A 27,867-nucleotide genomic window follows, 5' to 3' on the forward strand; every position below is an offset into this window, starting at 1 on the left:
TATCCAATTTTGATCCCATCTTCTTTTTATTCAAAAATTCTTGTCCTCTTCGATCTCCACGTAGCCCAAGATTTGAAATTTCCCATAAAAGTTCAAGTTTTTCTCTTCTCATTCCAACATAAAGCAAATAACAACTACAATTACTACGGCTCAGTCCCAAACAAGTAGGAGTCCACTACATGAATCTGAACTATACCCAAATTCTACACCATACCCAACTCACTCATATAATCACAAGACGACATAAAACCAATCCCTAGTAACATCATTAGCATCCTCCTTCCTAGCTACTCTTTCACTTCCAGAAACTATATAAAGAAACCCCTTATAGTACTCTATTCATTTTTCTCTCAAAAATCTTATCTTTGTAACACTTTGAGTAATCTAATTGAAGAAATGCAACCAAGAACCTAATATTCATTTACAATTTCTTCGTACCTCATAAAAATCCAATCTTTTTAACACTAAAGTAATTTACTTTAGGAAATGCAGCCAAGAACCTAGTGTTCACCTTCAATTTCTAGGAACAACAACAGCGTATCCAGTGTAATCCCACAAGTGGGGTCTGGGGAGGGTGAGATGTACGCAGACCTTACCTCTACCTTTGCGGGGAAGAGAGGTACCTTTCAAATCTAATCTTTTTAACACTTGAGTAATTCACTTAAAGAAACCACGAACCTAATCTTCACTTTTGATTTCCAAGAACCCTTTTCGGGATTTTCTTTATAACTCATAAAAATACCATCATTACCTCTATACTATATTTCTGCATGTATATTGTAATGGTTATTTGAATCTAGAAGACTTAGCATTTTAATCAAGAAAGAAAAGGGTCTGTATGTTTTCTTAATATGGTCATGTGGAGAGAGAAAATTAAGATAGAGACAGAGAGAGAGTGTGTGTGTGAAGTGTTGCTGGAAAGAGAGAACCATGGATCTATATTATGAGGAAATTAGTGAAGGGATTTGAGAGAGATCTCAGATCCCTAATCATAGTTTAGCAGTGAAGTAATTCTTTTTCTCTTGATTAGTGGAGTAAAACCAAGTAATTAAGTAGGAGTTTGGCCATGAAAATCACGAGTTTTCGTTTATAACCTTTCTTTGCATTAATGCATGCAGAGTTTTTATATATACCTTTAGCTAGAAAACATAGACCTGAAATAGAAGTACCGAGAAGTTAAATCAGATTTTAAACTTTATGGATTTTGAATTTTTGGACGATGACTTCAAAGCTATATTAATGGCAGTTAAAATTTAATTATTATATATATTTAGTGATTTTTTAGACCGCATGCGCACACACATAATATATATCTACCCAACCTTTATCCTAATGGCTACCTTCGCCACTGAACATAACACTAATTTTAGGTCGCATGTCATGTTTAATGTATCGCATGTCATGTTTAATGTACTTCTTGTGTAATACTAAGGCGTTTGGCCATGAAAACCAAATATTTTTCATTTTATTTGATATTTTGGAGTTGGAGTTGAAGATAGAGTTGTGTTTGGTTATAGTTTTTGCAAAGAATATTTGGTTGTTGAATGTATTGAAAGTAAAAAAAGTAAAAAATAAGTTTTGGTTGTTTTCCAAATTCCAATACAACTTGAAGTTATATTTGAAATTTTTATGGCCAAACATCATAAAGTGAAAAAAGTGAAAAAATATTCCGGAAAAAAGTGAATAATTCTCATGGACAAACGGACTATAAGTATAGTGATGACATGATGTACTTTTTGTTGTTATAACTACTTCTTTCCTTTACCTTGCTTTACATTAATGCGGATCGGGCTCTTCTCCATTTCTCTTCTCTCCATTTTTTCCAAGTTCTAGCTTGGATTAGGAACACATGGCATAAGCTAAAATTAATGGCTAAGATTTAATTAACTAAATCAAAGCCCTAACCATGGTTTAAATAATTAAGGCAAAAGCCATAGATAGCCCCCTAAACTTTACCACATTTTCCTCATGGCTACCTAAACCGGGGGTTGTACCTATTGACTACCTAAACTACCCTGAATTTATACCACATAAGCACCTTTTGGCCTTTTTTAATTACACTTGGGCGCTTGTATATACGCCCAGATGACGTGTATTTTAGCTCCATTTAACGCCTCCCACGTGGAAAATAAAATCCACGTGGTTTTTTAAAAAAAAAAAAAACGGGTTCCTAATGTAAATGGGCTACCACTAACCTAATTCCCATTTTTGCTCTTTCTCTCTCCCCGAGCCGTCTCTCTCTCACCGCGACAACATCGACGGTGAGTATCACCGTGGATTAAAGGTGTTTCGAGGATAATATCTTACGTGTAAGTATCTTAAACCTTTGTATCTCTCTAGATTAGTTGTTAATCGTGTTCATAATGGTTGTTTAAGGTTGCTAGGGTTTTACTTTTAGAGATTAGTTTAGTTTTTTTGGTGTTTGTTTAGTATTCCGTCCCTTTCCGCTACTATATTTGTAGTGTAGTAGTCGTTTCCTGGTGGTGAGTGGGATTAGAAAGTTAGTATATTCCGTCCCTTTCCGTTCCCTTTCCGTTACTATATTTTTAGAAAGTTAGGTTTTTAATTTCCAGATTTGGGGTTATGTGTTTGAGAATATTCCCTGCTCCTTTTCTGTAAAATATGCCTTAAAAGTGTGCCCTTTTGGTAATTTTGCTGAAATGAAATCATTTTGTGATTTTTTTTTTCAGGTTTTCCTTACTAATTGACTATGGAGGAGGTCATATTTACACACATTCACTACGGTGGTACCTTTGTAGAAAATCCTGACCCTAATTACCATTCCTTTTTAGTGCCAATCATCAGGTATATCGAGAAAGACTACTTTTCCCTAATGGAATTTCTTTATTATACTAGAGAATTAGGCTATTTATCAGTTGGTGGTTTTTTTTTACCAAGATGCAAATACTAGAGAATTCAATGTTATTGAGTCTGACAGACATCTACTGGACCTAATAAAAGACCTAAAAAATGAGGACCCCTTTCATGTATATGTCCTTCATTCATTGGATACTGCCTTGGCTGAAACTGATGGGCCTGTTGGTCTCTTAAAAGGCCCAGAAGTTTCTTCTAGTCCAACTAGGTCATCAAAAGGGGTTGGGGCTGCTGATAACTTAGATAAAGAGGGTGTTGGGGCTGCTGCTGATAACCTAGATCATGAGGGTGTTTCGTCTGCTTATGATAGCCTAGATCAGGAGGGTGTTGGGGTTACTCCTGAGTTTGTATATGGGGCCGAAGCATCTAATATATCTGATTGTGTGAGTAGTGATTCAAATCTAGGAGAAATACCACCAAAAGATGGGTCAGATATAGATGAGGAGTTGAGAGCTATTAGACAAGAAAGAAGAAGGAAGCAAATAAAGAAAAAAAAGGCTGCTGCAACTCAAGAAATTCCAGTTGGAGAGGCTGGTGGTATAGATAGAGGGTTTGAGGATATTGGGAAAAATAAGTCTAACAAATATGCTGGGAAATTGGGTGGAGATGAGGAATATATTGATAGCTCTGACTGTTGGAGTGAAGACAGTGAAGAACAGCTTGATGTAGATGCTGTAAGGGGGGTAGATTTACCTTCTAGAAGGAAAAGCAAAAAAGTTTGGTATGATGAAGATTGTGAGGTGGCTGTTTTTGAGCTTGGAATGGTCTTTGATGGTGTAACACAATTTAGAAAGGCTCTAGCAGACTATGCTGTAGAATATAGGAGGCGGTTGAAGGTAAGACCAAATGATAGCCATAGGGTGAGGGCTAAGTGTAAAAATACCAAGTGTAAATGGGTGTTGGCAACTAAGCTTGATAGGGACACAGGTGATTTTAAGGTGATTACCTATCATCCCATTCACAAGTGTATTCCTTTGAACAAAAACAAGATGTGCACTTCTAAGTTAATAGCAAGGAAGTTCAAGGACAGAATTGTTTCTCAACCTTACATAAGGATATGGGAAATTCAGGAATTGGTACGGGACAAGCTTAGTCTTTATGTTGGTAGGACTGTTTGCCACAGGGCAAAACAGAGGGTTATGATAGAAAATATGGATGACTGGAATATGGAATTTTTCAGATTATGTGACTATACTGACATGATCAAGCAAACCAATCCAGAAAGTAGTTGTTGGGTTAAAATTGATAAGGAGACTGAACCTGGGAAAAACTTTTTTGTGTACTTCTATGTGTGCTTCCAGGCATTTAAGCAAGGCTAGTTGGATGGGTGCAGAAAAATAATAGGATTCGATGGTTGTTTTCTGAAAGGAGCTTGTAAGGGTGAGCTATTGGTAGCTGTGGGCAAGAATGGGAACAACCAAATGTATCCTATTGCCTGGGCAGTGGTGGATACAGAGACTAATCATAGCTGGAATTGGTTCATAAAGTACTTGATTACTAATCTGAATTTGGGAAATGGTGAAGGGTTGACTGTAATGTCAGACATGCAAAAGGTACCATTTCTGTTCCATTTAATTAAAATTTCAATTTAGTAGAGGACATTTCAGTGTGTTTAACTTTTTTTTTTTTTGGGTACTTTGCACACTTTTGGAAGGGACTTATTCCTATCTTATTGGAGCTGCTGCCAAATGCTGAGACAAGGAGATGTGCTAGACATGTTTGGAGTAATTGGCACAAAGAGTGGAGAGGAGAAGAAAGAAGGAAGCAGTTTTGGAGATGCTCTAAGGATAGCTTTGAAGTCAAGTTTAAAGAGGAGATGGATAAAATGGCCAAATTGGGTAAGCCCAAGATAATGGAGGATTTTATGCATTATGAGCCTTTTACTTTTTGTAGGGCATATTTCAAGTTTCATTCCAAGTGTGATGTTGTGGAAAATAACATGTGTGAGACTTTTAATTCTTGGATCTTAGCTGCTAGACATAAATCTATTATCACCATGTTAGAGGAAATTAGGCATAAAATGATGAATAGACATGTAGACATGATCAAATTTGCTGAAACTTGGATTGATGATATTGCCCCTATGGCAAGAAGAATATTGGAAGAGAACAAGGAGTTGTCTAATAGGTGTCATGTTCAATGGAATGGGGTTCATGGTTTTGAAATTAGAGATGGTGGGTTCACATTTGTTGTCCAATTGGATAAGAAGTATTGTGACTGTAGGCTGTGGATGTTAAAGGGTGTTCCTAGCCCTCATGCTGTTTGTGCTTATTATTACTTGAATCAAGATCCTGATGCACATGTAAAGCATTGGTATAGGAAGGACACATTTCTTAAGTCTTATAGCCACTTCATCCAACCTATTACCAATATAAGGATGTGCCCTAAGACTACAAACCCATCAATAGAGCCTCCAGTGCCAAGAAAAATGTCTGGGAGACCAAAGAAGAAAAGAATGAAGGATAAAGATGAGCCAAAGAAATATGGAAAACTGTCAAAGAAGGGTGTGAAGATGACTTGTTCATTGTGCAAACAAGTTGGCCATAACAAGACTGCCTGTGGAAGAAGAGTAAGTACAATTGAATTTGTCATATTCTTAACTTTAGTTTGTTACATATGAGTCTCTAATTTTCATCCCATTGTTTTTGTTTGGTAGCATGGAATGGGTGGTCCTTCTCAACCAATACCCTCAACTGAAAGGCAAGGTGGTCAATCTCAACCAACTCCACCAACTCAATCCAGCTCCGTTTGTATTAACACAAGTTCTGTGCCAAGAGATGCCCAAACTGTTGCTCCAACACCAGCAGTAAGTATATCTTGTAAAAGTTATTTACATCTTCATTTAAATTATACAATTTATACACTTTGGATCATTTATATTTTTAATTTTGTAATATAGTCTAGAACGAAGAGTCCTGCATATCCAACTGCTAGTTCACAATTAAGCTCAATTTGTGGTGACACAAGGGCTGTGCCAGTAGCTCCACAAAAGAGGGCTCAAGTTGGAGCTGGCAGGGGAAGGCGCAGAAAAAAATTCACAAATGCAAGAAGGGTACCATTTGTGAGTGCAAGAGAAGACTCTAATTTAGGTCAATTGCCACCATTATCAGGCCACAAAAGGGTATATACTACTGCTGGTTTTGCTGCAGCTACTGGAAATAAAAGTAGGCCTACAACTGGATTTGGTGTATACTCTAATCCTGTTACTGGAGCACAAGTCTTTAATGTAAGTTCACTTTATGATTTGCCTTTATCTTTGTTCAACACAATTTACTAATGTTTCACATTTTAATTGAAGCCTGGTACAACAAGTGAGAAGGTTCTACATGGTGCAACAAAGTTGAAGAGTGCTTCACCAACAAATATTGATATTGGTTATAAAGCTCGTGGACTGAAATGGCAAGGAAAAGAGGAAATGACCACATCACAACTATCCCGATTGAGAGCCAACAAGAGAAACCAAAAGGCTGCATCAGAAGCAACCAGATCTTCAGCAGAAGGAAGCTCCAACAAGTAGTTAATGTAGGAAATTTGTCACATTTAAGTCTCTAAAACAATGTCTTTAGTATATGTAAACTGCAGTAGTGCTGTCTAGCTAGACTTATTATTATGCATTACTGTTGTACCAATGACATTAGCAATGGTACTTTTCGATTAGTGCTAATCAAATTTGTGCCAATACTACTCTTCAATTTATGCCAATGAGTCAAACATGCACGGGGCAGATCAATAGGATTGGAATAGGTGCCATTGGAATATAGGCAGCAACCGTAGCAGTTGTGCCATTTGCAGACAATAAATTTCCTCAAAATACTCAACAACCAAATAAATGGGACGGTTGGAGTCAAATACAACCGATTAGCCAATAAATCAAACACCACATCGGGTGAATTCAATTCACTTCATTGAATTCACCCCATCCAACTTCATCTAATCCACTTAATCTTCCATTTCAACTATCTATAAAACCCACTAACTTCATCCCATTCAAATTATCCCATTCACTTGTTAAAACAAGTTCATTCAACCTAAAAAATGTTGGCATATTTCGAGAAGAAATTAACACGGTCATACGTAGAAAGTGATGATTTCGTACGTTTAATTTAGCATCCATGTTTCATTTGCTATTTTTATTGCAATAGTTTAGTAATTTTTCATGTTTTTTTTGCAGGTGCTTCCTACTAATATTCTTGATCTTCTACCAACCACAAAAACTAATGCCGTTGTTGCTTATGGAGAAAAACGTTACACTATGACCTACAAAATTGGAAAACACGCGCGCCTCTGTCTCGGGTGGAAAGACTTTCTGGAATCCGAGCAATTGATAGAGGGAGATACACTCTGTATTTGGGTCTGCGAGTGTAAGTGCCGGGAGGACATAGGATTCGATGTTCAAAAGAAGGAAGAGGAAGAGGTCATAGTTGTTGACTAGGTCTCTATTTTCTTTTCTATGTATGATGCTAGCATTTTAATGAACAATTGCTACGTTTCTTTACTGATTTATATTCATGTCATATTTGCGACTAATTCACAACGCCAAACACAAGCCAAGTAATTTACAAAATCTAATAACCAAAACATTACTACAAACATAGAAGAAAATCTTTGTAGGAACATTACAAACAGTAACTAGGAAACAATTAGACTACCCAACGATAATTTTTGCAAGTAAAAAACATAGAACAACAACGACAAGCCTGTTGAATTTGGCTTTTGCACAGTCCCTCTCTTCCTTAATTTCCTTCAATTTTTGTTTCAATGAATCATACTTGCCTCCAAGTTCCTTCATTTTATATTTCAATGTATCCCTCTCTTCTTCAACCTCTTTAAGCTTCTCCTTCAAAAGCTCAACCTCTGGAGATGGATCAATCCATTTAAAATAGCCACATCCACCTTTATCCTACATAAAAGTAAAAGAAAATTATGAACACAAAAAATCCGAAAAAATGGTCGAAAATGAAATTTCCAAAAATCAAAATTTTTAAAATAGGTACTCACTTTTGGCATCTTGCAACCAAAGAATCTACGACCTGGGTTGTTAACTGTTCTCGAAGTTCTTACATTACAAGAATTACCACAATTACAAATAACATTTTCATCTGCAATCCCTGAATTTTGTGACATTGCTATGAAGAAGAGAGAACCAAGACAGAAATAAGAGACAATACAGCAAGCAACAACTTCAAATCGAGAAACAAGGACGAAAAAAAATGAACTGAAACAAGAGAGGGAAACGGGGGAGAAAGGAGGAGAAAGGGGAGAGAGAAACGGCTGAAAATGGAGGAGAAAGGAGAGATTTTGGGGTTATTAAAAAGAAAGGGTACGTTGGAGTTGCCATATCATCAACAACACAACTCTTCACGCGCCCATTTTGCGTGCAACACACACGAGCTGCCATGTAGGCAAAAGGTGCTTATGTGGTATAAATTCAGGGTAGTTTAGGTAGTCAATAGGTACAACCTCCGGTTTAGGTAGCCATGAGGAAAATGTGATAAAGTTTAGGGGGCTATCTATGACTTTTGCCAATAATTAATAACTTGTCCATAGATATATTAAGCTCTTTTTTCTCTCTTCCTAATGATTTTTTTCAATCTCGCAGTATCCATTTTTCAATTTTATTTTTTCTTTCTTCCTCCTTTCTTTCTGAGTTAATCTTTTACTTGTATTTTTTCATTGAATCTTTTCCTGGAAATTATGACTGAAAAGGAGATTGAAAAAAATCATAAGAAATCCTGTTTATGTTAGTACGGATATGGATCCTCTTAACAAAATAGGAGGTTGTTTAATACGCTTTATAACAATTTAGGATCATGCATAATCAATTCATTAAAACAGTAAAAGAAGAAAACGAAATTATGACTGTAAAGGAGATTGGAAAAGATCTTTAAGAAGAGAAAAGATTTTAATATATTTATAGACAAATTATTAATAATTTAAATCATGATTGGTGTCTTGCTTTAGTTAATTAAATTTTAGCAATTAATTAAGGTAAGGCTGCGTAGAATAGATCCTTGTGGTCCGACCCTTTTCCAGACCCCGCGCATAGGGGAGCTTAGTACACCGAACTGCCATGTGTCCTAACTCAGACTAGAACTTGAAGAAAATGGAGAGAAAAGAAATGGAGAGCAACCCCATTACCGCAGGCATGAGTTTTACATATAACTTATAGGCTTAATACCTAGATGGACCCTTAAACTTGGCATGTTTTGTAAGATAGGCATATAAACTTATAAGGTGACCAGATAGACACTTAAACTTACTCAAAGTGTATTTTTCAAGTTTTTCAGTTGTTTTGAAAACAAAAACTATATTTTTCAAACACTCACAATTTTCATGGACAAACAAGCCCTAAATATATCACAAAATATTTTTTTTTAAATGCAAAAATAAGGCAAACGCATATACATGAGACTATAAATGTGCACTTAAACCAATAAATACTCGCTAATCGCAATTTTGCAGCTTTCAATTAACTCGGATTTTTTTTTTACACTTGAATAATTAAAAAACAATAACTTTAACCAATAAAAATCCTTAAAAAAATAAATTTCAAATTAAGAAATTTCTAAGTTCAGTATTTCAAGTGTAAAAGAAATTTCAAATTAAGAAAACTGTAAAGCCGAGAAGAAAATCCTTAAAAAAAAGAAATTTCTTAATTTGAAATTTCTTTTTTTAAAGATTTTTATTGGTTAAAGTTATTGTTTTTTAATTATTCAAGTGTAAAAAAAATCCGAGTTAATTGAAAGCTGCAAAATTGCGATTAGCGAGTATTTATTGGTTTAAGTGCACATTTATAGTCTCATGTATATGCGTTTGCCTTATTTTTGCATTTTAAAAAAAATATTTTGTGATATATTTAGGGCTTGTTTGGCCATGAAAATTGTGAGTGTTTGAAAAATATAGTTTTTGTTTTCAAAACAACTGAAAAACTTGAAAAATACACTTTGAGTAAGTTTAAGTGTCTATCTGATCACCTTATAAGTTTATATGTCTATCTTACAAAACATGCCAAGTTTAAGAGTCCATCTGGATATTAAGCCTAACTTATAACTAGCAACTTGCTTTTTATCACCCAAACCTAATTTTTCTTCTCTTTAATTTCTTTTCTTTAACAACATTTATTATTTCTACCAATAATTTCAAGCCATTTTCCTTTCTTATACTCCTAAACGTTCCTATATTTTTCCACCAAGTTCATTTTACTAGCAATGGAGTACTTCATTTTCACAGCATTTGCCTTTGTCCTCACAGCTTTCATCTTCCTTTAACCCAAAAAACCAAATCCAAAGAACTAAACCTTCCTCCCGGTCCATCAGGTTGGCCGGTCGTCGGTAACCTTTTTCAAGTGGCCGGTCCCGGTATTCAATTTTTCCAGTACATTAGAGATAATCTCAAACCAAAATATGGTTCAATTTTAACACTCAAAATGGGTGCACGTACTTTGATTGTTATCACTAGTGCTGACTTAGCTTACGAAGCTTTAATCACACAGGGTCATATTTTCGCTACCCGTCCGAGAGAAAACTGGACCAAAACCATATTCAGTTGCAACAAATTCACCGTCAATTCAGCGAGTTACGGTCCAGTGTGGCGGTCCCTAAGAAAAAATATGGTACACAACATGCTTAGTTCGATCAGGCTGAAAGAATTTCGCGATTGTAGAGAACTGGCTATGAATAAAATGATCGAAAGAATTCGTATGGATGCTGAGGCCAACAACGACGTCATTTGGGTGCTGAAAAACGAGCGTTTTGCGGCGTTTTGGATTCTTTTGGCTATGTGTTTTGGTATTGAAATGGAAGAGAAAATGATTGAAACTATTGATCAAATGATGAAGGAGGTTTTGATCGTGCTTATTCCGAGGTTAGATGATTATCTTCCGATGTTGAGCTTATTTGTTGGTTACAAACAACGTAAAATAGTTAAAGAAGTTCGTAAGCGACAAATCGAAACAATCGTCCCTCTGATCGAGAAACGTCGTAAAGCTATACAAAATCCTGGGTCCGACAAGACTGCAGCCTCGTTTTCGTACCTAGATACTTTGTTTGACATTAAAGTCCAAGGTAATGCTTGAATTGTCGATCATCTTATCTAAAATTTGAACAATTAGAGAAAGTACAACTTACATACATTTAAAAAGTATAACTTACCAATATGTACAGTTGGGTCAACTTATTTACCAATATGGCCTTTGGTCCTATTTTGTAAATTAGATCACCCAGAGACATTAGACTATAATTTTCCCATTTTTTGTTTTTCTCAACAGGTAGAAAGTCAGGACCGACAAATCCAGAGCTTGAACACTATGTTCAGAGTTTTTGAACGGTGGGACCGACACGACGGCTGCAGTATTAGAGTGGGCCATAGGAAGATTGATCGAAAACCCTAACATACAAAAGAAAATGTACGAAGAGATCTAAGAAGTAGTGGGTGACAAAAAGGTTGACGAGAATGATATAGAAAAGATGCCTTACTTAAACGCCGTCGTAAAGGAGGTTTTACGTAAACACCCTCGTGTACTTTACATTTACCCATACAGTAACTGAGCCAGTTAAATTGCGTGGGTATGACATACCTATGGATGCTAACGTGGATATTTTCACACACGGGATTTCTCATGACCCGAACGTTTGGTCCGACCCGGATAAGTTTGATCCGGATAGGTTTTTATCCGGGCGGGAGGACGCGGACATAACGGGCGTCACAGGGGTGAAGATGATGCCATTCGGAGTAGGGCGAAGGATTTGTCCGGGATTGGGAATGGCAACGGTGCATGTGAACTTGATGTTGGCGCGAATGGTTCAAGAATTTGAATGGTTCACTTACCCGGAAGATAGTAAAGTGGATTTTAGTGAGAAGTTGGAGTTTACTGTGGTGATGAAAAATCCATTACGAGCTAAGGTCAAGCCAAGAGTGTAAGTGGTGCTCATTAAGATTTTACAAGTCCAAAATATGTTTAAAATACTTTTCACGTTTGGTTAATATAAAATTCGTGTTGGATTGGTTTGTGGGAAATTGAAGGAAGGTGGTGACATTCTCAACATAGTAACAATATTCCACTGCCTTTTTAAAATAAACTAGATGGCCTATGCCCGTGCGCCCAACACTTCGGATTATAGTGTATTTATGTATATGTAGTTATGTTTAGATAATGATAATATATATATATATATATATATATATATATATATATATATATATATATATATATATACTATGTTCAAAATACGATTAATATAACATTGTAGTTTGTGCTCCGTATCTAGAACTTTATTTTATTCGTGTTTGCTACGAAAATTTATTAATACTTTTTAAAAGAGAAGACTTGTTTAAAAAGAAACTATTTTCCTCTCTTTGAGATAAAACAATAGCAATATTTAAGCATCAGTTGATACTTTCAATTTTAATTCGATTAATTTAACGATGTAAAATACTTATTATTTTTTATCAAATTTTGATTTAGATAATTCTAATTCAAATTATTAAATTAATTTTACATGTTTAAAACGAAATAAAGTAGAAATTATTTTTTTCCTTATTCTAAAGAGTCCATCATTATTGATTTAATTGTTTGATTTTCTAAGCATTTGTTTTTTAACATTGTTTGTTTTATTAATATGGGATTCACATTTTTTTTAATATTGCTTGATTCTGTTAATATGGGGTCCACTTTTTTTTCCCCGTGAGTTTGGATGTGGTGAGTTCCACTTTTTTTTCTTCCTTTTTTTTATTGTTTGGTGTTATTTAGTATGGGGCCCACCTTTTTTTTTAAGAGACAACGGACGATGAAGCATGGGTTTATATAGTTTCTTCTTTTTTTTATTTTTATTTTTTATATTGCTTGGTGTCGTTTAGTATGGGGCCCACCCTTTTGGACATTATTAGTTTGCATTATTTTTATGTATATATATATATATATATATATATATGTTCAAAACACGATTGATATAACATTGTAATTTGTGCTCCGTATCTAAAACTTTATTATATTAGTGTTTGCTAAGAATACAAAGTCTGTACTTTTTTTTTTGACATTGTTTATTTTTTTAATATGGGATTCACTTTTATATATATATATATATTGCTTGATTTTGTCAATATGGGATACTATGTTCAAAACACGATTAATATAACATTGTAGTTTGTGCTCTGTATTTAAAATTTTATTATATTAGTGTTTAATACAAATACGCATGGTGTTTAATATGGGGCCCACAATTATTTTCACATTTATTAGAGTAAGGAAAAAATGAAAAAGTAATTAAATTCTCTCTTATTTTAATATATAAGTATTTTAAGTATGTTACTGTACAATAATTTCATTTGCTCCCACTAATGGATTGATACGCACGCGGTAATGAATCCATCATTATTGACTTAATGAGATACTTTGGAAATTACATGAATATTGTTTGATTTTTTAATATAGGGTGCACTTTTTTTTTTTGAACATTATTAATTTGCATTATTTTTATGCATATATACATATATATATATATATATATATATATATATATATATACTATGTTCAAAACAAGATTAATATAACATTGTAGGTTTGTACTCCGTATCCAAAACTTTATTATATTAGTGTTTACTACGAATACAAAGTCTTTTTTGACATTATTGTTTTTTTAATATGGGGTTTACCTTTTTTTTTTTTTGATATTGCTTGATTTTGTTAATATGGGGTCCATTTTTTTTACTGTGAGTTTGAAGATGGTGGGTTCCACTTTATATATATATATATATATATATATATATTGCTTGATGTTGTTTAGTATGGGGTCAATATATATGGGGCCGACCATTTATTTTTTTTACAATTTTTTTTATGGGCCTGTTTAATATGAGGCCCAATGTTTTTATTTTTTATATATACTATGTTCAAAACACAGTTGATATAACATTATAATTTTTGCTCCGTATCTAAAACTTTATTATATTAGTGTTTCCTAAGAATACAAATTCTGCACTTTTTTTTTTTTGACATTGTTTATTTTTTTAATATGGAATTCATTTTTTTTTAATATATTGCTTGATTTTGTCAATATGGGATATTATGTTCAAAACACGATTAATATAACATTGTAGTTTGTGCTCCGTATTTAAAACTTTATTATATTAGTGTTTGCTACGAATACACATCGTGTTTAATATGGGGCCCACATTTTTTTTTTAACATTGTTTGTTTTTTAAATATGGGATTCACTTTGTTTTTTCAATATTGCTTGATTTTGTTAATATGGGGTCCACTATTTTTTCCCATGAGTTTAGATGTGGTGGGTTTCACTTTTTTTTTTTAATACTGGATGTTGTTTAATATGGGGCCCGCAATTTTTTTTTAATATTAATTATTATTTAATATATATGGAGCTCACAATTTTATTTTATTTTATTTTATTGGGGAGTCCACAATGGACGACGAAAAAGGAGCACCAACAGGTGCTTCTTAATAGTAGTAATGTGAAGCTGATCTCTATTTATTGGCATCTCTATTAGAATTGATTTGTCAAGAATGGATGTTGGGAAACTCACAAAATAAACCAGCAATAATAAATAATACTCCCTCTGTTTCAATTTATTTGAACCTATTTTTTTTTTAGTTCGTGTCAAAATGAATGATCTCTTTCCTAATTTGAAAACAAATTCACTTTATGAATGATTTACAGCCACACAAATTTTCAAGGCTTATTTAGAACCACAAGTTTCAAAAGTCTTCCCTCTTTCTTAAATGTCATGCCCAGTCAAATGGATTCATATAAATTGAAACGGAGAGAGTATTATTTACTTAGCAAAATAACAATACTGAAAGGTGATATTATTATGATAATATATTTACCATGATATTATTATGATAATATATTTACCAACAAAAGCCCAGTAATAATATTATTATTTAGTTAGTAAAATAATATAACAACACGTGCAAAATAAATATTACTATGATAATATATATAGTAAATATGACTTGAGTAATGCTAGACATTGTCCTAAGAAATTATTTCAGTAATGTGAAATGTTTTCCCAGGATTAAACAAGTCCTTCTCTAACTTAATTAGAGGATACAGGAATCAGCAAAATTTAATTAATACCAGCAAGTTAGACCAGAGAAAAATATTACTTAAAATATTTGGACAAAAAACAGAGAAGAGAAAATGGAGTAGTGATAGATAATAATAACACTTGAAGAGGAGAAAGGTATTAGTTTCTACGGATGAGCAAGTTGAGAGGCTATTTGTAGGTACAAAAATTATGTCGGAAATTGACAAGTGTCTTAGCCACTCATCAATGGCTTGTGCCACCATAGATACTTGGATATACATTTGTCACTTATTTGTCAACAAATGAGATGACTAATAGTAATATAGATAGCACGTGTATATGGCCTCAATTTTAGCCAACAAAATCTTTTGAAATAACTAATTATTTTTATCAACAATGGAATGTAAGGAAAAGAATAAGATAAATGCCTTGAGCTTATAACACTTGCTTATTATCTTTTCATTTGACTCTTTATTCCTTTGGAACTTATGTTTTTAGTTAAGGACACAAATTCAGGAACATATAAATTATTTCATCATCAAATCATAAGAAGATTATATCAAATTACTCATTAATAATGCTGCTTCTTTCTTCTTCTCCTCCTATTTCTTCTTCATGATCTGAAGTTAGAACCACAACAATTGAACTTCGAAACACATGCCTGAACATTAAATTATATAGTTCAAAATTTCAACACTCTGACCTGAAGTTGGAACTCAAAAAAATCTCCGTCGCTCAAATTAGTTGTGACTATATTTTAAATTGGATTTCTTTTAATTAAATAGCGGTCCTAAAAGTGGCTACTAATGCAATTTTCCTGTTTCAGTAAGTTATGTAGTGCTAACCACTCAAAAGAACCTATTTCAAGAGAAATTATAGGTTTGGAGGGACCATTGTCATTTTAATGTTCCATTTTGCAGTTGTGCATTTAATATGACTCGTATTATGGCCCTAGAAGCATTTGCTCAATGGACCAGTCATGCATGTGTCCAGTATAATTCTAGCCTCACGTTAAGGGAACCAACAATTTAAAACCAATAAAGATGGTATGCCCCAGAACAAGCAAACAATGCCTAACCACCTATTAGCCTATTTAAGTTGGCTCCCTAGAAAGGCTGTCACGAAAACAATTTCTCAGTAAATAGGAAAAGACGATAAATAATGGTATTTTGACATAGAGTATGGACAACCTTTACCAATCATTGAAAAACTTTGGTAAAATTACTCAAATGACTACCTTATGGTAGTTTCCTATCATTTATAGCTATCCTTTTAAATATTACCATTTGTAGCTATGTTTTCCCAAATTAAGGTATTTTTTCGGATGTATTTGATGCGTGTAAATTCATAGAAACACAGAAAAAAAGAAAACATATCCCTTGATTTTAGGCCATAACGGTGGGATCATTTAATTAGTTATTAATTGGTATATTTTACCATACTCTTCCACAAAATCAAATTTTAGATTTCTTTTCCATAACGGTTTTCTATTCCTTCATCCAATCTTCAACATTCAAATGTAAAAAATCAAAAATTCAAAATTTGAAAACATTCAACAACCAATGTAATTGAAGTTTTCAATATTGATTTCGTTTTTTATTTACCCATGTATTTGATAGCATAACTAATGTATTTGAAGTTTCCAATCAAACTCCATGTATTTTATATTAAATATCATGTATTTGTGTGAGTAACAATTTGCATCACACACGTATTTAGTGGTAATGTATTTGAAGTTTTCAATATTGATTTCATTTTTTATTTACCCATGTATTTGATAGCATAACTAATGTATTTGAAGTTTTCAATCAAACCCCATGTATTTTATATGAAATCTCATGTATTTGTGTGAGTAACAATTTGCATCACCCATGTATTTGATGGGATTAATTTGAACAAAATACATAAATATATAGAAAACTTACCATGTATTTGCGTCACCCGTGTATTTGAAACTAGATGAACTAATGGAATTAATTTGAACAAAATACACAAATACATAGGAAAAACTTACAAAAATACACCACCAACTACAACAATTGGTAGTTATATCATAGAACATACACAAATACGTATATTTTTCGTCTTCTCAAAACCTTAAAAAACTTTCTCAAAACCCCAAAAAACTTGTTGATTGGTGAGAATGGAAGTGAAATTTTTGCAGAAGGGGGAAAAAAGGAAGAAGACGACTATTTCCCTGGGCATTCATAGATTCTTTCCTTTTTAAAAAGGTAAGAATTTATGAAAAAGGAGAGAGGATGGTAATGTATATTAAGTGATTAATATTGTTACCGCTAAAAGGGGATATGAGATTAGGGGTGCTAATTTTTAGGTGTATTTGTGAAATGGTAATTGAAAATTATTGTGTAGCTATAATAGTTAAATTAGAAAAATATTTAGTTATTATTAGTAATTAAAATAAAAGGTAGTTATTACTACTAATTATGTATTAGAAGTAGCTATAACGCGTAAAAATTCCAAAAAATTAAGATGTGGAAAAAATAGAGTATGATAAACACTTGTAATAGCCCAGTTCATTAATGATTTCTGTCTGCTTATTGGGTCTAGGCGTTAACTTGACTCTTTATATATCTAAGCATCTTTCTCTTGTTTAGCTGATGTGAGATTGTTAGGGTGTTATATATTTCCCTTTTAGGAACTCAACATCCTTGCTAAGATTTAGCTTATCATCATCTCGAAAATGTGGAATTAGTCTAAAGTCAGTTGAGTTTTACACCAGCACCTATATCTTAATGATGTTGGATTTACTTGCATTTAATTGAACCCCGAGACACTATTAAAAATCACTTTTTTCTCACTGATTTTTCACGGAAAAATTTTCTGTGGCTATTTCTCACTGAAAGTCTGTAGAAAAAACACAAATAGTAGAATTTTCACATGAAAAAATTATGAAGTATCCCACCAAGCATTTTCCCAGTGAGATTATTCGGTGGGAATGAGGTGAGAAAATCATGTTTTGCAGGACACATTTCTCACCGAATGTCGGGGAAAAAACCTTTTTTTCTAGTAATGAGATTTCCCCCACCATATATCGCCCAAGGTTGGGAACAGAGTCCCTCTAATACCATGCGTAAGTGTGGAGTCCACTCGTGATATTGTCTGCTTTGGGTCTAGCCATGCATGACTTTAAAACGCGTCACTAAAGTCTAAAGTCTGCTTCCTTAAATTCAAACTTTCTGATGGTTGATAAAAAACAAACATCTCTTGTACATATCTTGTCTATGTGGGATTTACCTAAGGTCTTAATCACATTGCTTGTCTTGTGTTATCCTGCAAATGACACGTACATATAGCACCTACTAGTTGGTATAATTAATCTTCTATTATCTGCCTTTAAGTAACCTTTTGCTATAATCTTGGTGTTGTTCATAACATTACAATGGAATCCTATCACATTAATGTTATTTGTTGTACCTCCACTTACAATCTTATATAATATCTTATCAACTCACTGAATGACAATTAAAGAACGCGTTAATCCATGAGTATATACACCTACCAAAAGGATACAAAATACAGCAACAGAGTGTAAAAACTAATTCACATAACTAGTACTAAAATATATCACCAGCATTAATATTTGGAAAGATAAAAAAAAGAGTGCCCCATATGATTTATGGCAAGGATTTGTGATTTACATTTGTACGACAAAATTTGTAATGAACCATGTGAAAATAAAGGAAGGAAGTCATATATGGATCTTAAAACAACATTAATGATCATATACATCATTTTCAGTTGAGCATCCAAAAGTAGTAGTTAGCTGTCCCGTAACATGGCATCTAAAATTAATAGCATTAGTTAATGCATGAAAATGATGTTGAACTACATCACACCAATTATAGGGGCACTATCACTATGGTTTTAATTTTTTGCATCAATTAAGGGAGCTACATTCCTGCCACAAATTAGAAGTTTTGTCCTTTTCTTTCAAGCTTCTTTTTTAGTTTGCTTCTATAATTGTATGTAACTTTCAAATCACACTTGTTAGAATTCTAGAGGATTTAACTTTGTATCTATTGACCATACTGCATGCAATAAACTGTTGTAGTGACACAAGTTCTGTGCTAAGAGATGCCTAAACTGTTGCTCCAACACCAGCAGTAAGTATATCTTGTAAAAGTTATTTACGTCTTCTTTTAAATTATGCAATTTCTACACTTTGGATCATTTATATTTTTAATTGTGTAATATAGTCTAGAACGAAGAGTCCTGCACATCCAACTGCTAGTTCACAATCAAGCTCAATTTGTGGTGACACAAGGGTTGTGCCAATAGCTCCACAAAAGAGGGCTCAAGTTGGAGCTGGCAGGGGAAGGCGCAGAAAAAAATTCACAAATGCAAGAGGGGTACCATTTGTGAGTGCAAGAGAAGACTCTTCTTTAGGTCAATTGCCACCATTATCAGGCCACAAAAGGGCATATACTACTACTGGTTTTGCTGCAGGTACTAGAAATAAAAGTAGGCCTACAACTGGTTTTGGTGTATACTCTAATCCTGTTACTGGAGCACAAGTCTTTAATGTAAGTTCACTTTAATCTTTGTTCAACACAATTTACTAATGTTTCACATTTTAATTGAAGCCTGGTACAACAAATGAGAGGGTTCTACATGGTGCAACAAAGTTGAAGAGTGCTTCACCAACAAATATTGATATTGGTTATAAAGCTCGTGGACTGAAATGGCAAGGAAAAGATGAAATGACCACATCACAACTATCCCGATTGAGAGCCAACAAGAGAAACCAAAAGGCTGCATCAGAAGCAACCAGATTTTCAGCAGAAGGAAGCTCCAACAAGTAGTTAATGTAGGAAATTTGTTACATTTAAGTCTCTAAAACAATGTCTTTAGTATATGTAAACTGCAGTAGTGCTGTCTAGCTAGACTTATTATTATGCATTACTGTTGTGCCAATGACATTAGCAATGGTACTTTTTGGTTAGTGCTAATCAAATTTGTGCCAATACTACTCTTCAATTTATGCCAATGAATCAAACATGCACGGGGCAGATCAATAGAGGGAAACAAGAGAGGGAAACGGGGGAGAAAGGAGGAGAAAGGGGAGAGAGAAACGGCTGAAAATGGAGGAGAAAGGAGCGATTTTGCGGTTATTAAAAAGAAAGGGTACGTTGGAGTTGCCATATCAATAACAACACAACCCTTCACGCGCCCATTTTGCGTGAAGCTCACACGAGCTGCCATGTAGGCAAAAGTTGCTTATGTGGTATAAATTCAGGGTTTTAGGTAGTCAATAGGTACAACCCCCGGTTTAGATATCCATGAGGAAAATGTGGTAAAATTTAGGGGGCTATCTATGACTTTTGCCAATAATTAATAACTTGTCCATAGATATATTAAGCTCTTTTTTCTCTCTTCCTAATGATTTTTTTCAATCTCGCAGTATCCATTTTTCAATTTTATTTTTTCTTTCTTCCTCCTTTCTTTCTGAGTTAATCTTTTACTTGTATTTTTTCATTGAATCTTTTCCTGGAAATTATGACTGAAAAGGAGATTGAAAAAAATCATAAGAAATCCTGTTTATGTTAGTACGGATATGGATCCTCTTAACAAAATAGGAGGTTGTTTAATACGCTTTATAACAATTTAGGATCATGCATAATCAATTCATTAAAACGGTAAAAGAAGAAAACGAAATTATGACTGTAAAGGAGATTGGAAAAGATCTTTAAGAAGAGAAAAGATTTTAATATATTTATAGACAAATTATTAATAATTTAAATCATGATTGGTGTCTTGCTTTAATTAATTAAATCTTAGCAATTAATTAAGGAAAGGCTGCGTAGAATAGATTCTTGTGGTCCGGCCCTTTTTCCAGACCCCGCGCATAGGGGAGCTTGGTACACCGAACTGCCATGTGTCCTAACTCAGACTAGAACTTGAAGAAAATGGAGAGAAAAGAAATGGAGAGCAACCCCATTACCGCAGGTCTGAGTTTTACATTTTACTATATAATATAAGAGGGAATGTGAGGACTTTTGTAGTCCTCACAAGAGTTTCCCAAATTTTAAAAACTTTTTAATTAATTACTTTTATGTCTTAATTTTATTTATTTAAGTAAATTTTTTTATTTTTTATTTTTAAGGTCTACTTTTCAAAAGCTATCGAACCTGGGGACTTTTGTAGTCCTCACAATAATTTCTAATTCTTTTTAAAAAAATTAATTAATTACTTTTAGGTCCTAATCTTATTTATTTAAGTCAATTTTTTTATTTTTTATTTTTAAGATCTACTTTTCAAAAGCTATCGAACCTTCTACCTCATTTTTCATGTTCTTTGATTTTCTGGTTCGTGCTCGATATCCGCATGTAAGCCCAATTAATCTAGATAATTAGCACTGTATCGTGCCTATTCGGAGGGAACGCTTCCTCCAAAGATTTTTTCCATATCCATGTTCGAACCCCTAATCCCTAATTAAGAGAAGAGCAGCTCCATCCGCTGCACAAGTTAAATTATGTATTTGTCTTAAAAGTTCATTAACTATGTATAGATTATTTATTTAGAACTAAATAACTTCAGAAAATTAGGATACATAAGTTATAAATGTCAAATTCTGGCTCCGCATTTGATTTGAAGTAAATAAGTTTATCAAAATGGAAGTTAAAATATTAAAGCAGTGGAATGAAAATTTTGCTTTTATATAATTACCCACTTGTGGGACTACAATGGGTATATGGTTGTTGTTGTTGTACACTTATACTAACACAGATTATATTTTTTTAGTTAAAATATCTACTTTTATATCTTGAGTTAGCACGGGCCTCACATAACTAGTATACTATATATAAACGAGAACCCCAAGTTTAGTCGTCCTCACAGCCTTACAGGGGTCCTTAAAAGTGGGCACGTGTCTGCTGCAATTGGCTTGTTCCTATGCATTTTTTTGTCCTTATTCATTTTCTTGAATCACTACACCTGGGCCTTTATAATTGAAATATAATAGTAATTTTTAATGATCCTTTTTAAACCTTCATTCCAGTTCATATTACATGATACTATTTTTATACTTGGACACAATCCTTAAAAAATCACTCACCTTTCGAAAATAAGTAGTATTTTTACAAAATTATCCTTAATCAAATAGTATCAATTTACTATGATTTCTTATATAAAAATTCATTAATTTAAATAAAATACATTATTAAAATTTTATATGAGTTCAAGATAAGCATAAGTGAGTTTAAACAGAAACATTCCATTGACGGTAAAGTTTTTGGAAACATGTTTATTTGAAATTGCGTTTAACACTTTTTTTCTCATCCACGACTAATTTCTCGATACACCTTACTTTATGTTTTTCTTTAATAAAAATCAAAATTTACTCTTTTATTGGTTTAGTAAAAATAGTTGGTACAAAAAAGTTGAAATTACTTAATAAGAAATTTTCATAAATAAGTTTCGTTTTTCAAAAAATATATATTTCAATTATGGTGTTGGTTTGAACTTGAATTCCTCAGTATGTAGAATTTTATTAAATGTTTTTTTGTAAGTTTAGTGCAATAAATTTTAGTATATTAATGTACAGTGTGTAAAATAATTTCCAGAATCAACAAATTTGCATCTTTTGGGAAAAGGACAAGAATTTTTTATTTTTTTTGAAAAAAAAACAATTGTTCAATTATATTGGTGATGAAGAAAAGGAAAAGGAGAAGAAGTTAAAACTATCCTAAACTTTGGTAATCGTATATTTGAATGAGGTTATATATTATTCACATTAAATAAAGTGCAATCCTCATGTAATTAGTTGTTGACAACTGAAAAAAAAAAGTTTATGAATTTTTTTATTCCTTTCTTTTAGAATATCTATGACGCATTAAAAATATTAAAAGTAGAAAGTTAGAATGGTGCCTTAGAGTATTGAAAATGAAGGAAACGTCATCGGTAAATATCGAATTGTCTAGGTTCATTTTAATGAATTTAAATTTTTTCTTGAATTTTATCTAAAATTAAGCTAAAATTGCCATTTTAACTAGCATAAACCCATGACACAAAAAATAATGATGGAAAATTAATAGATATCAATAGAAATTTCTTCTCGATCTATAACTAAAAATCACATGCTCACAAGTTCATAAAAATGCTAAGTTGCAATTGTCATATTTTATCGAGTTAGTTTATACAATATCGAATCACTTTGCCCCTTACGTATTAGCTAATTTTCCTGTTAAACTTGCTTACTTAGAAAGAAATATTTTCTTTAAAGCTTATCCAGTTATTTAACTAAGGAACTTTAATAATTATAAAATTTATTTAAAAGAATGAGATTAACTGCAACTAATTATAGTATTAATTATGCGCTAGAAAAATAAAACATAAATTATACTTACTTGATTTAATTAAAATTATTATTTTTTATATATTGAGTTTGGGCCCGGACTTAGCACGGGCCTTGTGCAACTAGTATAACTTATAACTAGCAACTTGCTTTTTATCACCCAAACCTAATTTTTCTTCTCTTTAATTTCTTTTCTTTAACAACATTTATTATTTCCACCTATAATTTCAAGCCATTTTCCTTTCTTATACTCCTAAACATTCCCATGTTTTTCCACTAAGTTCATTTTACTAGCAATGGAGTACTTCATTTTCACAGCATTTGCCTTTGTCCTCACAGCTTTCATCTTCCTATTAACCCAAAAAACCAAATCCAAAGAACTAAACCTTCCTCCCGGTCCATCAGGTTGGCCGGTCGTCGGTAACCTTTTTCAAGTGGCCGGTCCCGGTATTCAATTTTTCCAGTACATTAGAGATAATCTCAAACCAAAATATGGTTCAATTTTCACACTCAAAATGGGTGCACGTACTTTGATTGTTATCACTAGTGCTGACTTAGCTTACGAAGCTTTAATCACACAGGGTCATATTTTCGCTACCCGTCCGAGAGAAAACTGGACCAAAACCATATTCAGTTGCAACAAATTCACCGTCAATTCAGCGAGTTACGGTCCAGTGTGGCGGTCCCTAAGAAAAAATATGGTACACAACATGCTTAGTTCGATCAGGCTGAAAGAATTTCGCGATTGTAGAGAACTGGCTATGAATAAAATGATCGAAAGAATTCGTATGGATGCTGAGGCCAACAACGACGTCATTTGGGTGCTGAAAAACGCGCGTTTCGCGGCGTTTTGGATTCTTTTGGCTATGTGTTTTGGTATTGAAATGGAAGAGAAAATGATTGAAACTATTGATCAAATGATGAAGGAGGTTTTGATCGTGCTTATTCCGAGGTTAGATGATTATCTTCCCATGTTGAGCTTATTTGTTGGTTACAAACAACGTAAAATAGTTAAAGAAGTTCGTAAACGACAAATCGAAACAATCGTCCCTCTAATCGAGAAACGTCGTAAAGCTATACAAAATCCTGGGTCCGACAAGACTGCAGCCTCGTTTTCGTACCTAGATACTTTGTTTGACATTAAAGTCGAAGGTAATGCTTGAATTGTCGATCATCTTATCTAAAATTTGAACAGTTAGAGAAAGTACAACTTACATATATTTAAAAGTATGTATATTTAAAAAGTATAACTTACCAATATGTACAGTTGGGTCAACTTATTTACCAATATGGCCTTTGGTCCTATTTTGTAAACTAGATCACCCAGAGACATTAAACTATAATTTTCCCATTTTTTGTTTTTCTCAACAGGTAGAAAGTCAGGACCGACAAATCCAGAGCTTGTAACACTATGTTCAGAGTTTTTGAACGGTGGGACCGACACGACGGCTGCAGTATTAGAGTGGGCCATAGGAAGATTGATCGAAAACCCTAACATACAAAAGAAAATGTACGAAGAGATCAAAGAAGTAGTGGGTGACAAAAAGGTTGACGAGAATGATATAGAAAAGATGCCTTACTTAAACGCCGTCGTAAAGGAGGTTTTACGTAAACACCCTCCTGTGTACTTTACATTTACCCATACAGTAACTGAGCCAGTTAAATTGGGTGGGTATGACATACCTATGGATGCTAACGTGGAGTTTTTCACACACGGGATTTCTCATGACCCGAACGTTTGGTCCGACCCGGATAAGTTTGATCCGGATAGGTTTTTATCCGGGCGGGAGGACGCGGACATAACGGGCGTCACAGGGGTGAAGATGATGCCATTTGGAGTAGGGCGAAGGATTTGTCCGGGATTGGGAATGGCAACGGTGCATGTGAACTTGATGTTGGCGCGAATGGTTCAAGAATTTGAATGGTTCGCTTACCCGGAAGATAGTAAAGTGGATTTTAGTGAGAAGTTGGAGTTTACTGTGGTGATGAAAAATCCATTACGAGCTAAGGTCAAGCCAAGAGTGTAAGTGGTACTCATTAAGATTATAAGTCCAAAATATGTTTAAAATACTTTTCACGTTTATTTTTGTTATATAAATTTCGTGTTGGATTGGTTTGTGGGAAATTGAAGGAAGGTGGTGACATTCTCAACATAGTAACAATATTCCACTGCCTTTATATGATCTCTATTTATTGGCATCTCTTTTAGAATTGATTTGTCAAGAATGGATGTTGGGAAACTCACAAAATAAACCAGCAATAATAACTAATACTCCCTCTGTTTCAATTTGTTTGAACTTATTTCTTTTCTAGTGTGTGCCAAAATGAATGACCTCTTTCCTAATTTGAAACAAATTCACTTTATGAATGATTTACGGCCACACAAATTTTCAAGGCTTATTTTGAAGGGCAATTGCGAATTGCCCTTCTTTTGGGGTGGTCTTTAAATTTTGTCCCTCATATTTAAAATCTTTAAATTTTACCCTACGGCTAAAACCCATGGGTTCCAGGTTCGAACCCCCACTCAGTCAAAAATTAAAAAAAAAAGATCGCAAGGCAAAGTTTAAATTTCGCTATGCCCCCACCGGCATACACTTGTTAAGGATTTACCAAATTTATGCCGGACGACCCGGCATAATTATGCCTTATGGGCAGACTTGGCATAAGTATGTCGAATCCGGCATAACTTTGGTAATTCCTTCACAAGTTTATGCCGGATCCGGCATACTTATGGGCAAACTTTTAGTTAAGTCTTAACTAAAAGTTTTTTCTTAGTTATGCCTTATGCCTTATGGGGCAGACTTTTAGTTAAGGCATAACTAAAAGTATGTCCCATAAGGCATAACTTTTCCTTAAGACATAGACTTTGTTTTATAAGCCAAATTTGGTTTGTTCAAACTCCGCATATTGGCAACCAAATTGAACTTAACATCAGCAAAACAGTAACGCTGGGAAAGAAACAGATCATACATTGGCAGAAACAAAGCATGCTCATAAAAGGCTGATATTGTTTTTATATTTCATCTACTGGTGCATCGTAGGATGTATCAATTTGCACAATTTGGTAAGTGCAAATACTAACAGACGGAGGTACATTTGCAGCATTTTAAGACCTGAATATGCATTAAGATACATTTAGATAGAACAAAACATCCACATTCTTTATTGGTTTGTTATGATTTACTGGTCTGGTCCCATTAAAAGTTTGTCCATAAATATGGCTGACCCGGCATAAACTTGTTAAGAAATTATCAAAGTTATGCCGGACCCGACATAAACTTGTTAAGGAATTACCAAAGTTATGCCGGACTCGGCATAAACTTGTTAAGGAATTACCAAAGTTATACTGGACCCGGCATACACGCGACCCAAATCTTGCCTTGCAATTTTTTTTTTTAATTTATGCTTGAGCGGGGGTTCGAACCCAGAACCTTATGATTTCTGCGTGAACGCCCAGGGTTGCAACGCAAAAGGGCAAAAATTAAAGACCAGCAATATGAGGGGCATAATTTAAAGACCACAAATATGAGGAACAAAATATAAAGACCACTCCAAAAGAAGGGCAATCCGCGCAAAAAAAATAATTTTGAACCACAAGTTTCAAAAGTCTTCCCTCTATCTTAAATGTCGTGCCCTGTCAAATGGGTTTATATAAATTGAAACGGAAGGAGTATTATTTACTTAGCAAAATAACAGTACTGAAAGATGATATTATTATGATAATATATTTACCAACAAAAGCCCAGTAATAATATAGTAAATATGACTTGAGTCATGCTAGGCACTGTCCTAAGAAACTATTTCAGTAATGTGAAATGTTTCCCAGGATTAAACAAGTCCTTCTCTAACTTAATTAGAGAATACAGGAATCAGCAAAATTTAATTAATACCAGTAAGTTAGACCAGAGAAAAATATTACTTAAAATATTTGGACAAAAAACAGAGAAGAGAAAGTGGAGTAGTGATAGATAATAATAACACTTGAAGAGGAGAAAGGTGTTAGTTTCTACGGATGAGCAAGTTGAGAGGCTATTTGTAGGTACAAAAATTATATAGGAAATTGACAAGTGTCTTAGCCACTCATCAATGGCTTGTGCCACCAATAGACACTTGGATATACATTTGTCACTTATTTGTCAACAAATGAGATGACTAATAGTAATATAGATAGCACGTGTATATGGCCTCAATTTTAGCCAACAAAATCTTTTGAAATAACTAATTATTTTTATCAAAAATGGAATGTAAGGAAAAGAATAAGATAAATGCCTTGAGCTTATAACACTTGCTTATTATCTTTTCATTCGACTCTTTATTCCTTTGGAACTTATGTTTTTAGTTAAGGACACAATTTCAGGAACATATAAATTATTTCATCATCAAATCATAAGAAGATTATATCAAATTACTCATTAATAATGCTGCTTCTTTCTTCTTCTCCTCCTATCTCTTCTTCATGATCTGAAGTTAGAACCACAACAATTGAACTTCGAAACACATGCCTGAACATTGAATTATATAGTTCAAAATTTCAACACTCTGACCTGAAGTTGGAACTCAAAAAAATCTCCGTCGCTCAAATTAGTTGTGACTATATTTTAAATTGGATTTCTTTTAATGAAATAGCGGTCCTA

General features: G+C 33.5%; 2 protein-coding genes, 1 long non-coding RNA gene and 1 pseudogene across 3 annotated transcripts; 3 read left to right on the forward strand and 1 right to left on the reverse strand.

Moving 5' to 3' along the window:
• Nucleotides 1–7,519: 7,519 nt before the first annotated feature.
• LOC132612714 (uncharacterized) lies at nt 7,520–7,998 on the reverse strand. Its single transcript, XM_060326818.1, has 2 exons — nt 7,873–7,998; nt 7,520–7,774 (listed from the first exon to the last, which is right to left on the reverse strand). The coding sequence occupies exons 1-2, from the start codon at nt 7,996–7,998 to the stop codon at nt 7,520–7,522; spliced, it is 381 nt and encodes a 126-aa protein (XP_060182801.1).
• Nucleotides 7,999–9,996: 1,998 nt separating this feature from the next.
• LOC132615468 (cytochrome P450 77A1-like) lies at nt 9,997–11,877 on the forward strand (annotated as a pseudogene).
• Nucleotides 11,878–18,831: 6,954 nt separating this feature from the next.
• LOC132615315 (uncharacterized) lies at nt 18,832–19,854 on the forward strand. Its single transcript, XR_009572654.1, has 3 exons — nt 18,832–19,043; nt 19,137–19,386; nt 19,524–19,854. It is a non-coding gene; the product is annotated as an uncharacterized LOC132615315 (long non-coding RNA).
• A 3,641-nt stretch (nt 19,855–23,495) lies between these two features.
• Nucleotides 23,496–25,520, forward strand: LOC132614729 (cytochrome P450 77A1-like). The gene is made up of 2 exons (XM_060329248.1): nt 23,496–24,385; nt 24,605–25,520. Exons 1-2 carry the CDS (start codon nt 23,530–23,532, stop codon nt 25,258–25,260), a joined length of 1,512 nt encoding a protein of 503 aa, XP_060185231.1. The 5' UTR covers nt 23,496–23,529; the 3' UTR covers nt 25,261–25,520.
• Nucleotides 25,521–27,867: the final 2,347 nt, after the last annotated feature.

Source organism: Lycium barbarum, chromosome 10 (assembly GCF_019175385.1).
Source record: "Lycium barbarum isolate Lr01 chromosome 10, ASM1917538v2, whole genome shotgun sequence".
Taxonomy (NCBI): Eukaryota; Viridiplantae; Streptophyta; class Magnoliopsida; order Solanales; family Solanaceae; genus Lycium; species Lycium barbarum.